The sequence below is a fragment of the Puma concolor genome, chromosome F2, assembly GCF_028749965.1.
Source record: "Puma concolor isolate L17-30 chromosome F2, mPumCon1.1.hap2, whole genome shotgun sequence".
In the NCBI taxonomy this organism is placed as follows: domain Eukaryota; kingdom Metazoa; phylum Chordata; class Mammalia; order Carnivora; family Felidae; genus Puma; species Puma concolor.
In genome coordinates, this window is record NC_141684.1 from 35,092,941 (window position 1) to 35,106,245 (window position 13,305).

A 13,305-nucleotide genomic window follows, 5' to 3' on the forward strand; every position below is an offset into this window, starting at 1 on the left:
TTTCTCAAATTCAGTGTTTACAAATTTTGGAATTCTAAAACATTGCTCTATTTCTAAGATGTTAATCTGATAAAAGTACTTTTTTCAGATGTTCGCTTTTCCAGGCTGTCTGACACACCCACTTCCCTTGCGTAGTGATGAGGTTTTCTTCGTAGCCCAGATTAAAACAAGTGGCTTTCTGGGGCGCCTGAGTGGCTTAGTCGGTTAAGCATCCGACTTCCGCTCAGGTCATGATCTCACAGTGAGTTTGAGCCCGGCGTCGGGCTCTGGGCTGATAGCTCAGACCCTGGAGCCCGCTTCAGATTCTGTGCCTCCCTCTGTCTGCCCCTCCACTGCTTGCACTCTGTCTCTCACATTGTCTCAAAATAAAACATTAAAAAAAATTTTTTTTAAACAAGTGCCTTTCTAATTTAATCTTTCTCTGCTGTGCCCAGCTCTTGTATGGTCTATTTTCTTGATTATGTTCCTCCTAATCACTATGGCTTTTTACTCCGTTTTTCTCAACTATATGCTTGAGTAGATTTTAATTTATATTTAATATAATTTTGGTCGTGTATGTTGGCTAAGAATTTGGTAACTTACACTGAAATGTTTACTCTGGCGCCAGATGTCAGCTTCTCTATTGACTCATATTCATTGCTACTTAAGATTATTTTTGTTATGTACTTACTAATAGAACTATCTTTGTTTATTACCTTGCTAATAAAATTTGTTGGAGCTAATTTCCCATTTCCCCAAATTTATTGAAAGATTTTCACGTTATTGGTGTTCAGTAATAGGATACCAAAGTACTTTTGTTGACCTTTACACGTGTGCTCCAGTCTCCCCACACCTCAACAAATCTCTTTCCCCTGGCATCAAAATTTTGGGGAAAAAAGTGACACTTGTCATACATACTGTTCAGTCAATTGTATAGCCATGCCATTCTGCAGTTCCTTCTCTTAGGTCACTAGGAACCTCCTTGTGGAAGTATGCTGACCTTTCTCTTAGTCCTCTAACTTTTGCAACATTCTTTGTGGGTCAGATAATGATCTTCGAAATATTCCTTTCATTCATTCTTGTCCCACAATGTTGAATTATCCCACATTTAGTGAGGGTTAGTCTACAGCCTTCTTCTTTCCTAGCAGTGTCATCTAATTGTATGGTTCAAGGGTGGTTACAGCTGAAAATCTTGTTGTTGTTGTTTTTTAATCCCAGTTTGCTGGTCGCCATAATAATTGCCTTATTTGTTTTTTCCATATTAAAGTAAAAGTAAATTTTCTGTCTCTAGAACGTTAGGGATGGTATATCTTGAAAGAATGGAGTAATTTGAGTACAACTGTCCCATATCTGCTATGCAAAAACCTTAATTTCCAATCATGTCTATATCCTGATCAGTATTTTCCAATAATGTACATTTTCAAATGTGTATTAAGGAATAGAAAACAGTAATATTGTCTTGGCTTTTCAAACAATAGTTGTGTATTCTAAATAAGATTATTTGGTCTGCCATGTAACATTGAATAATTTATGCTCTCTCTGCCTGACATGTTACAGTCATTTCTCTTACCCTAGAGTAGCCATGTTAAAATTATTACAGATTTCCCCAGATCCCTAATTAAAGTCTGTTTTCTTAGTTTTGAAGGAAGAATATCCTTATTCCAGTTCAGCTGGTATTTAGTGTACTTCTGTATTTTTTTTAATATAATTTTGCCATCTCTGTATACAGACTACCAGCTTTGTCACCTTAAAGATCGGTTCCTAGTGTCCTTGCTTTCTTGTTTTACCATCCTGTCTTTACGTGCAATTTATAATGGAAATACATAGCTTATTTTGGTTAGCATTCCTGATTCTACTCACTGTATTAGGAAATCAGGTCCTGAACTACCAGAGTAGTTTTAAACAGTGTAGGAAAAAAGCATGGAAGGAAACAGGTGGTTTTCTTCTCCTTTATTCCCCCAAACTGAGGCAGTTGTAAAGTAGAAAGTCACTACAATTGATACAGTTTTTTAGAAAAAGCAAAGAAGAGAATATGTTATATGGCAGCATAGCACAGCAAAAAGTCAAGTTTTAAAAAGAAAAAGGTATTTGGATTCTCCTGTATTTGCTCTGTTTAGCTTTAATTACTCTTAAGCCTTAAGTATAGTAGTGTGTGTAAATGTGTATTTTCGCTCCTTTATGGAGGAAAAGGGAGTTCTTTACTACTTTTGGTACTCTGTTTTCAATGGTTCCTTTATTATTTCTCTTTTTTGTGTGTGATCATAATAGACAGGGAAAAATGCATTTTTTGTGGGAGATCTTGGAAAGATTGTGAAGAAACACAGTCAGTGGCAGAATGTAGTGGCTCAGATAAAGCCATTCTACACAGTAAAGTGCAACTCCACTCCAGCTGTACTTGAGATTTTGGCAGCTCTTGGAACTGGATTTGCTTGTTCCAGTAAAGTGAGTATTTTTCATTATTTTGTCACTGAACTGCAACATTTTAGAACTCACTTTAACTTTTGGTTACAGCAGTTAGAAAAATTGCAAGGAAGTTTCTCTTTTGGATGTTTTTAAACTCTTGTGTAAATTCGCAGCCTGATGGAAATTTACAAACTTTTCAAGTGTACCAATGAAAGGAAAGTTTCAGTGAGATGAGGTTTTGAAAAGCTTTATCTTTTGTCAACAACTTTTTATTTGTTCTTCATTCTTAGGCTAGTGCTAGACCATTACTTCTGATAACAGCAAAATAATTCTAAACCAGATTTCTCTGGTGGTAATTACAGCTTTTAAAAGGATTTTTAACACAGAGTAGTGTTATCAGAATAAGAACTGTGACTTTATGCAATCCCAATTTAACTTAATGTGATTTAAATTTAGCCAAAAAATAAAAGTTATAAAGTGGTAATTGAATGAAAAGGGGTAATAGAAATTTTGCTTTTTAGATGACACTATTTAAAATATATTTTTATAGACTGAAATGGCTTTAGTGCAAGAATTGGGTGTATCTCCAGAAAACATCATTTACATAAGTCCTTGCAAACAAGTGTCTCAAATAAAGTATGCAGCAAAAATTGGAGTGAACATCATGACATGTGACAATGAAGTTGAATTGAAGAAAATTGCACGTAATCACCCAAATGCCAAGTAAGTGTAAAACTAAGTACATGGGAATATTTATCTTACTCTTTAGGGTTTGGGTTTGTCTTTGGCCTGGGAAAAGGCAATGCTTAGTAGAGTAGTGATTTGTATTGTAATTATTTTTTTAACTTATTTAATAAGTTCCTATATCGAAAATGCTGATAGCATCTTATTGGCTACCTATTTCTGATCCTTCTTGTAGAGTTGGGAGGAGATGAGGGCAGTTTGGAATATGAATTTATAATCTTGAACTCGAGGAAGAAAATGGGGTTCTTGGGATAATAAAATGAGGGCCACAGCCTATTTTCATAATCATATCAACCCTACTAGTTGTCATGCTGGGAACAGGATATGTGTTGGTCAGCTTTTTTTCCTGGTTAGCTCAGGGTTTAATCTGCCTTTAGCTGTAGTTCTTAAATGGTTGTCCTTAGTGGAAGTGTCTTAGGAGCCTACTCTGTAGATTCAAGGGGTTTCTTTTCTAAGGCCCACTCTTCTCTTTGCATAGGAAGTTTACTTTTTTTTTTTTTTGTACTTGTTCCTGCATGCATCTCAAGATTTTTTAAATTAAAATGTGTACTTTTTAAAAGCAAAAAGCAGATTTAATCTTGTCATGAACTGGTACGTCAAGAAGACCTTAGGATATACTAAAAGTATAGTGTATTAATACAAAATTGCTTGTTTTTAATGCATTGTGTTCCTGAAAATGTGTATCATATCCATATTTTTGTTGTATATTTATAATTTTCTTATTGACTTCAATGGTACTCTTAGGTGTCCTGACAGGATTGATTACTCTAAAAAACTTTGAATAAAGGCCTTTTGGGGAAAATTCTAGTGAACCACTTGTCTCTCTCAAAAAATCTTTCTGTTCTGTGATCTTTTAAAGACAGCAGTGATTAGGGATGTTTACCTTGTTAATTGTAAAGTGGATGTTATATTCTTGATAGAGCTGATTATTTATACCTATAGGAAGAATAATTTTGCTTTTATCAGACTTGGCCCCTCTGATCATCAGTCACTCATCAGGACTTCTTTGGGAAAACAGTTTTACAAACAGCATTTGTATATTTTGGGTTTTAGTAGTTTGTAATTACTATGTGTCTCCTGAGACAGTCTTGATCATTTTGTCTTGGTTGTCATGATTTGGAAGGAAATACCAAATAGAGTTGAATCAGTATTTAAAAGGCTACTGTTTTAGATGCTTAAATAACTCCCAAGTTTGCCAATTTTCTGGTAAGATGTGTGAGATTAATAGGAGTTCTCAGAATAAGTGGTGGAAATTTAGGTAGCTAGAACAATTTAGGAAATTTGAAACATTTAAAGCCCTGATATTTTCATCCGAAAGACAATGATGGCATTGCTGTTCAATTTAGTCTTTCTAGGTGGTTTTATGGACTGATGGACTTCATTTGAAAGTAATGTCGTCTTTCATTACAGAGCCCAACTGACTCTTGCTGCTACAACAGAGTCTTAACTTCCTGCATTTTCCAAATTCCCGTCCTTGTGAGCTTCATGCTTTAGGCCCTAATGGCTAGTTTTTTCTCTGTACAGGATTGTTTTTCATTAGGTTCACTGATTTCAACCGTCGCTGGATTTGGGAGCACTGGCAACATAATCAACATACTTCTACAATCTTCAGGCTTCACATGTGCTGATGATGATGTAAACCAACTCTGCCCCAATCATCTTCCCCTTCTCTTAGGGTCTTACTACATATTGCAACAGAAGATAATATTGGAGGCGAAGAGGGTAACATGAAGTTTGGCACTACCCTGAAGAACTGTAGGCATCTCTTGGAATGTGCTAAGGAACTTGATGTCCAAATTATTGGGGTTAAGTGAGTATTTGCTTTAAATTTCATTTTATGGTGATAAATCTTTGTCTTTCTGATTTATTTTAAGACTTTTTGCACGAACTCTGATAGATTCAACTTTCAGTTTAATGTATTTTTTTCCTTAGTCTAGGAAAAACAACTAAATATGCTTTATCCTTCATGTAATTTTGTGCCTATACCTTCCCCTTCCCTAAGAGATAAAATAGTAAATAAAAATTCAATTAGTAATTTAAAACCCCCCCTTCTTTAAATTGAAGGGAGAGGATGTACTAGAATTCTAATGAATACCAGGATGGCATTCATTCGAGTTGTGTGCTTTTATTTTTTTCCCCATCTTTAAATTTTTTTCCTTTTCATCTTAATCTCTTGGCCACTCCAATAAATCAGACATTGTTCCACTTTTCTTGATTTTTATGTGTGTAGAAACTGAGGCCCAAAGAGATTTAATGATTTGATCATGATGTCAGAACTATGGTCTGGGTCAAATTTGGAGCACAGAGCTCCACGTTTTTTGAGTTGCCAGTCCATTGTTAGTCTCACTGCAATGCAAAGTCTTGGTTTTTAAGTTGTTCATAAAGATGGATAAAAAGTCACCACTGTTAAGTTAAATTCTGCGTATTTCTGTTTTTTAAGGTAACATTCAGTAAAATTGACTTTTTGGATTTGACTTTTTATGAATTTTAACAGATTCGTGTAACCACTGCCATAGTCTTAAGTATTCTGTTACGAGTCTCTAAGTTTCTCTTAATAAGTAGCATTAACAAGTGTTAGTACTACTCAGCTGAATTAATGTACATTTGTATTTAAATTTTTTTTTATGTTTATTTCTGAGACAGAGACAGCATGAGTGGGGGAGGGGCAGAAAGCGAGAAGGAGACACAGAATCCGAAGCAGGCTCCAGGCTCTGAGCTGTCAGCACAGAGCCCGACGCGGGGCTCAAGCCCACAAACCACAAGATCATGACCTGAAGTCGGTCGCTCAACCGACTGAGCCACCCAGTACCTTTGTATTTTACAATAGACACGTTTTTATATTTTGTCAGATAAAATTGTACATTCAATTTAAAGATTTTGTGACCCAGTTTTATTAGTGGTGCTTGATGCTTCATATACATAAAAGCCTGTCCCTTTCTGATAGTTATGAAGCCTGACAGCTCATTGTTAAATTCTTTGTAAAATTACAGTGTTACCCATACATTGCCTTTTCTTAAAAAACAAACAAAAAAAATCAACCAAACAAAAAAACACTGCTATTGTAACTTGGATAATTAGAGGTGTGTGCTTCCAGTTCTTTAAATATTTGGTAATGTTATGTCTGGTAAATGAGAACTGAAAGAGAATGACAGGAAGGACCTCTAAGATGTGCTGTTGCTTTAAATTTACTACTCTCTTTCTTCCAGATTTCATGTTTCAAGTACTTGCAAAGAATCTCAAGTATATGTACATGCTCTGTCTGATGCTCGATGTGTGTTTGACATGGCTGTAAGTTGTTTCCTTACGTTATTTCGATGTTTTAAGCCAGGGTGTTATTTAAGACTAATATCCAGTGTTTTTACTACCTCTGAAGTACCCTCATATACTTAAAACATTTGCATCATTTTTTATAATCAGTTCCATACAGTCACATTTTTTAACTAGGTAAAGGGATGAAATAGTAATTTATTTGCATATGACTACAAGCCAGGACAGACCTCAGGAAGACTGTACTGTATACATATACCATTGAGTAAACCTTCTTTGGTTAATAGAGACCAAAGCACTTGCTATACTAAAGATTATAACAGATCTTATTTACCTCCTTGGGAAGGGGTGTTTGAAATGTCCTTGTAGCCATAACAATTTGGATAAGCATTTGAAGTATTTTTTCCTATCTCTAGGGAGAATTTGGCTTCACAATGAACATGTTAGACATTGGTGGAGGCTTCACAGGATCTGAATTTCAGTTGGAAGAGGTAAACTTTGTTCAGTGGATGGATGTGCTGGAATAATCTCATTCTTTACTAAAATGGTAGATATAGACTAGAGTTTAACAATGGCAGGAAATAAACCCTGTACCATCTGTTTAAAAGTGATTCTGGGGTACCTGGCTGGCTCAGTTGGTTAAGCATCCGACTTTGGCTCCGGTCATGATCTCATGGTCTGTGAGTTGGAGCCCCATGTCAGTTTCAGAGCCTAGAGCTGCTTCGGATTCTGGGTCTCCCTCTCTCTGCCCCTCCCCTGCTCTCGCTCGCATGCTCTAACAAATATTTTTTAAAAATTTTTAATTTGATTCTAAGATAAAGAGACAATGAGAAGACCTAGCTGACTTTGAAAAGCTTAATAAAATTCTGTGAACTCTAACATAACTTATTTACAAAAAATTTGTATACAGTTGCGTTTCTGCCCTTAGGGGTACTTGATTGCACAAATGAATTTATCATTTGGATAGTTTAAGCTGTTTTATTTAGATGTATGTTACTGTTCACCTTCTTGCTCTCCCCTCCATCCCTCATGCTATAATATTTAGAAACTGATTTGCTAGGGTTAGATTATAGAACATGACTGTGTGATGAATTATCTAATTCAATATTGAAATCATAATGTGGGGTTTAAAATTTATAGGTTAATCATGTTATCAGCCCTTTGTTGGATGTCTACTTTCCTGAAGGATCTGGCATTAAGATAATTTCAGAACCCGGAAGCTACTATGTGTCTTCTGCATTTACACTTGCAGTTAATATCATTGCAAAGAAAGTTGTTGAAAATGATAAATTTTCCTCTGGAGGTAAGTTTTTTTTTTTTCCCCTCCCCATTTTTGAGAGAGTGTGAGCAGGGGAGGGGCGGAGGTGGGGGTCAGAAGATCCAAAGCGGGTTCTATGTTGACAGCTGGATGCAGGGCTCGAAATCACGAACAGTGAGATCATGACCTGAGCCCAAGTTGGACGTTTAACCAACTGAGCCACCCAGGTGCCCCCTTATAGTTTGGTTTCTGTTAGATCAATTCATCTACAAATGAATTGAAATGATTAGATACTTGTCAAGTGTAAAATACTGTAGGACATGGATGTTTATATGTTGTGAAGGACCTCCTGAATCTAACTCTTGGTTCTGGTTTTTTGATAAGCATATTTTAGGTAAGCTTCCCCAGCTGATTGATTCTCCTATCTTGTTAAGAACCGGTGTTTTATTGTAATGTCTCTTGTCATGGAACTTTTACTCATGGGGGACAATGTACTTTATGCTTTCTTTCATAACAAGGGCCAACAGTCTTAATCTCTCTTGTCAAACCAACAAAAAGGCAGTAGTCAGTCTGTCTTCCTGACAAATACTACTTTAAAAAATGTAGAAAGGACTGTTGAACATTAAGAAGACTTACTCCTATAGTTTTTTTCCTTAAGTTAACGGGAATAAGTTTTTTTTTCTATAAATAGTCTTAAAATTTTCAAACTTGAAGAGCTGCAAGGATACAAGGAACTTTACATTTTGATCACTTGGTTAAGATGGTATCAAGTGAGTTTTCTTGATAATGAATTGGAAAGATCATTGTAAATAACCTTTTTCTCTTCGTATTTTTACTTCATTATTCAGTTTAAGAATAGCTTTCTCTTTCTACCTTCCTACCTATTTATATTAGTTTAGACTCCTAGGTACTTATTCAATAGGTTATGTAATCTACTACTTTTCATTATTTACTGCCCAAAATTTGGGTCCTTTTGATGTGCCCCCATCATTTCCTGAGTGCTTCTTTACTTTCTGGTACATCAAGATGTTCCAAGCTCTTCTTACCCTGCCTCAGACCTGGAGTTGGCCATTTCTCCAAAGAGCTCCAATTCATTTTAATGGAGAGTGGTATTTTAAAAACCAAGAAGAGTATTGATTGTGTTCACTACTTCTGACATGTCCTTTTTATTCAGTGAGTACAGTGTTAAATACACGATCTGACAAATAATGAAGGCATATATTGACATCCCTATAAAAACATAAATTTCATATCCTAGAATTTCCCTCCAGTTTTGTTCCTTTGCCAGATAGCGACCATTCTGATGGTTTTTCCACCATATATTAGTTTGGGCTATCCTCAAACTTCATATAAATGGAATCCTCTAGCATATATTTTAGGACCGCTCAGTATAGTGTCTGAACAATTTTTTTTCACGTTCAGTACTAATATTCCACTGTGAATATGCAATTTATTCATTCTCCTTGGCAGTGAATAACAATGAATGACAACTGGTTGTTTCCAGTTGTGGGCTATTATGAGTAAAACTTAATCTTGTGTAAGTCTTATGGACATTTTTCATTTCATTGGGGGAAATGACTAAGAATAGAATTGCCAGGTCACAGAGTAGATGTTTCCGAAGATTTCAGTGGTATTTTATCCTCCTGGTGGTATATATGTGCAAGTTCTGATTGTTTCCCCGCTTTCATGGATGTTTTCAGCATTGTCACTTTTTAGTTTTTTCCATTCAATAGGTGTGTGGTGGTGATGGCTCATTGTAGTTTTAATTTGCATTTACCTGGTAACTTCTGTAGGGAACTTTTTTCATGTGTATTGGTTATCTTCCTGTATGAAATGTCTTTTCAGTTTTTTAGGCTAACAGTTTTAAAGTATGTCAGTATATTTTTTTAAATTAAATATTTGGGAAATGTGAAAGCTGTAAGTCTGCTCTATAAATATTCAGTCTGTTTGCTATGCCTTGCATAGTAACTCTATTAGAAATTTCAATATAAATTCATCTTTGTTTTTTCTGCTTTATTTCAGTAGAAAAAACCGGAAGTGATGAACCAGCCTTCATGTATTATATGAATGATGGTGTTTATGGTTCTTTTGCAAGTAAACTGTCTGAGGACTTAAATACCATTCCAGAGGTTCACAAGGCAAGTTTTATTACAAATACCAGAGCTGCTTATTTGGCAGTTTATAAACTGAGCCCCCCCCTCCCCCCTTTTTTTTTTTTTAAAGATGCATCCCAAGTTTTGGAGATATACTTTAGGATGGGAAATGTTGCCCTTTTTTGAGGAGTTGCCCTCCTTAGATGGAGTTAAGAAGGAGCACCAGTGCCCCTGGCTCCAGGCCTGCCTTTCATAGGTGCATTGGGTCTGACTCAGTGAAAAATGCTCTCATCCTCCCTCGGATTCATTACCTGCATGAACACGAGTAAAAATTAATGAAGAAATAAAACCTTTTCCTACAGAAATACAAGGAAGATGAGCCTCTGTTTACAAGCAGCCTTTGGGGTCCATCCTGTGATGAGCTTGATCAAATTGTGGAAAACTGTCTTCTTCCTGAGCTGAATGTGGGAGATTGGCTTATCTTTGATAACATGGGAGCAGATTCTCTCCATGAACCATCTGCTTTTAATGATTTTCAGAGGCCAGCGATTTACTACATGATGTCATTCAATGATTGGTAAAATATTGTTTTCATTTTAAAGCTGATTGGATATTTGAGATGACATAAGATGTTTGCTAATAATTTTAATTCTGTAACAAATGCCTGACAAGCAATAAATAGCAAAGTGCCCCTCCCTCTGTTAAGGATTATTGGAAGACTAGTTATATTTATAGTCTTGTCCATTTGTTATGTGGTAGTGTGGTCTTTGTGCTTAAATTTAGAATTACCCTTTTTTTTTTTTTTTTTTAATGTTAGGTATGAGATGCAGGATGCTGGAATTACTTCAGACACAATGATGAAGAACTTCTTCTTTGTGCCTTCTTGCATTCAGCTGAGCCAAGAAGATGGCTTTTCCTCTGAAGCTTAAACAGGCATCAATGCTTCTTTAGATCTGAAGTTGCAGGTTAAGCTTGTCTGGTCTACATTCCAGTGTGAAACAAATTCAAACAATCTTATTCTGTTAATTCTCTTGGAAACAAAATCTATTAGTAATAGCTGTTTGGGACCAGACAAAATCAGCTTTCATCTATAATTCATTGGGGGGTAATTGGGAGATTTAGATAATGTATCCAGATTTAAACTTAACCAGTTTGTCCTACCCCTTAAGCATTTAAAATAAAATATGCAACAAAATGGATGACTTAGTGGAGATGGAAGCCCATTAATTGGGTTCCCCATTAAATCGTTTACATACAAGTACACAGTTTTTATACTAAGGATTCATGTTAAAAAGTCTTGTAAAGTTAATGTCTTTCACCCAGATATATCAAATGTCAGTGGAAGACCAGTGTGACTTCATTAGATACGTTTAGTGTATTTAGAATGTGTAAATTTGTGCTTTGAACTGTAGTTTAATAAATGTAAAATTGCATCATAGTATTTGTTGTATTTGACCTAATGTAACCCTTGTATGATTGCAATAAAATTTTGTGTAGATTTTACTGTTTTTTCAGGCTAAAACTTTGGGAAAGGGGCTAGCTAGCAAAGGTAGTTTTGAAATAGATGTGTATATGGACTGTTTTGAAGGTTTTTTTTATTTTTTGTTTTTCCTTTATAGCCCATTTAAGTTTAGTTTGGCTCAGTACATTTTTTCAGTTATTTAATTAGTAATTTAAGTAAAATGTTTGGTAAATCATTGTGAAGTTCAGATTCATTATGGAGAGTCAATGTGCAGTAAGTAAGCATGATGTTTTAACAATTTTAACACCAAAAATGTTAATTCTGCATAAACCGATTGTAATAATTAATAGGTGTTTCTGTATAGATAGAATGCATAGAATACCTTAGTAAATCTTTGAATTACAAATCTTTCGGCTGAAATGGAAGATTCTATTAAATACTTTGAATAAACTTGGGGGGAGGGAAATAAAATTGCAGAAGAGTCTGCAGCGCACTAAAACTTAAAGAAGGGCTACATCTATATCCAGAAACCTGATGCTCTTTTGCACGGAACATTATTTAAATTCAGAGTTGTAAGGGGGTGGGGTGAAGCACACCTGTTCTCAGTTTCTCAATTGCAATGATTTCAAACTTTAGGAGTTTGCTTTGTTTTAGTTACTCTCCATTCCTTGTTATTTCCCATTCAGCTTAGTAATTTTAATTCTTTTCATACTAAAATCTTGTGACTGGGGGAAGGGAGTTAGCGTTACTAACCTGACAGTTGTTGCCAGGCGTTTACGTTGTTCACTGCTAGTATATTAGTAATCCTAGATCTCAGAATCACAATAGTAATAAAATATAAACAACAGGGGTCATTTTTTCCTAACTTACTCTATGTTCAGATGTGGAATTTCTGTCTCCCAAGAGGAAATGTGACTTCACTTTGGTGCCAATGGACAGAAAATTCTACCTGTGCTACATAGGAGAAGTTTGGAATGCACTTAATAGCTGGTTTTTACACCTTGATTTCAAGGTGGAAAGAAATTGATCATGAATCTCTAATAAATTTCAATCTAAACCAGTAGGTGCTTAATATTTTTTGATTTGATTGATGCCCATTTGAATTTCATGGGTTCTATTAATTAAATTTAAGACCCCAGTCCATTGTCATCTAATTACCCTTGGACTTTACCAAGGCATAATATGGGGTTTTATGCAAAGTTCCAAGCTACATGCAACTTTTTTTAACCGTAATAAAGAGGAGGAATTCTTCCCAACCTTCTTTACATGTCGTGCTTTGTGGTCCAGAAATGACAGACCTTTTAGAAGATGGTACAACTTTGAGTTCTTGGCTTGAGTTTTCATGGCTTGTCAACTTTGCCATATTCATAGGAGAGCTGTTCTATGTATACAGCTCAGAGTAGCAAATATCACATGTGAATGAAATGGTAACCTTAAGAAATGTCTGTATTGTATTTGAAGACTGTTTGCCATAAAATCTGAGGTTTGAACTAATGTATTTCAATTTGGTATGCTAAAAAGTACTGAATTAATGTAACAATCTTTTTTTTAAACAATATTGTAATCTCAGTTCAGAATTTAACTGAAAATATAAAACCCAAATGATTTCTATATAGTAAATTGAACTGTAAAGGTAATTTGTGTGTGATTCTGAATACACAGATAAAATGTTTTTATTCCTCCTTATGTTTTACTTTGGCTTCTATTGTGAAAGAGTTAATTCTGCATTTCAACTCTGAATATTATGAACTTCCAGTTATTCTTTCAGAATCTTAATTGTAAAGTAGCAAATCCGGTAACATGCCGGGCATTACACATGGAAGATTTTGGTAAAGTTCAATACATACGTGAGCACGAGTATGTTTCCAGGGCCACATTTTCTAGATTGATCCATTAATTCGCCAGCCTTTTAATAATTTTAAGCTGAAAACTAAATGAAATTGATTTATATGAATTAAAATAGATATTCCAAATAAATGTGGGCACTGATAACATTCACTGAAAATACTGTGCTTAAAAAGCCACTGTTGAATCTTTTTGTCCCTTTTTCGGGACTTTGTGTTTTCTCACTGTTGATATCGGCAACTTGACCAGTTATA

The 13,305-nt window shown here is 35.2% G+C and overlaps 1 protein-coding gene across 4 annotated transcripts in view; it reads left to right on the top strand.

The window, feature by feature from the left end:
- Positions 1-12,892, top strand: part of AZIN1 (antizyme inhibitor 1) — a 30,783-nt gene extending 17,891 nt beyond the window's left edge. For 3 of the 4 annotated variants that reach the window (XM_086695652.1, XM_086695651.1, XM_086695650.1), the window contains 9 exons: positions 2,248-2,421; positions 2,933-3,105; positions 4,802-4,936; positions 6,333-6,414; positions 6,810-6,884; positions 7,534-7,696; positions 9,674-9,789; positions 10,107-10,321; positions 10,562-12,892. In XM_086695652.1, coding sequence (XP_086551778.1) covers positions 2,248-2,421; positions 2,933-3,105; positions 4,802-4,936; positions 6,333-6,414; positions 6,810-6,884; positions 7,534-7,696; positions 9,674-9,789; positions 10,107-10,321; positions 10,562-10,673 — 1,245 coding nt within the window. In that variant the 3' untranslated portion in view covers positions 10,674-12,892. The remainder of the gene's footprint in view (positions 1-2,247; positions 2,422-2,932; positions 3,106-4,801; positions 4,937-6,332; positions 6,415-6,809; positions 6,885-7,533; positions 7,697-9,673; positions 9,790-10,106; positions 10,322-10,561) is intronic. The other variant, XM_086695653.1, reaches the window with a different exon arrangement.
- The last annotated feature ends 413 nt before the right edge of the window (positions 12,893-13,305 follow it).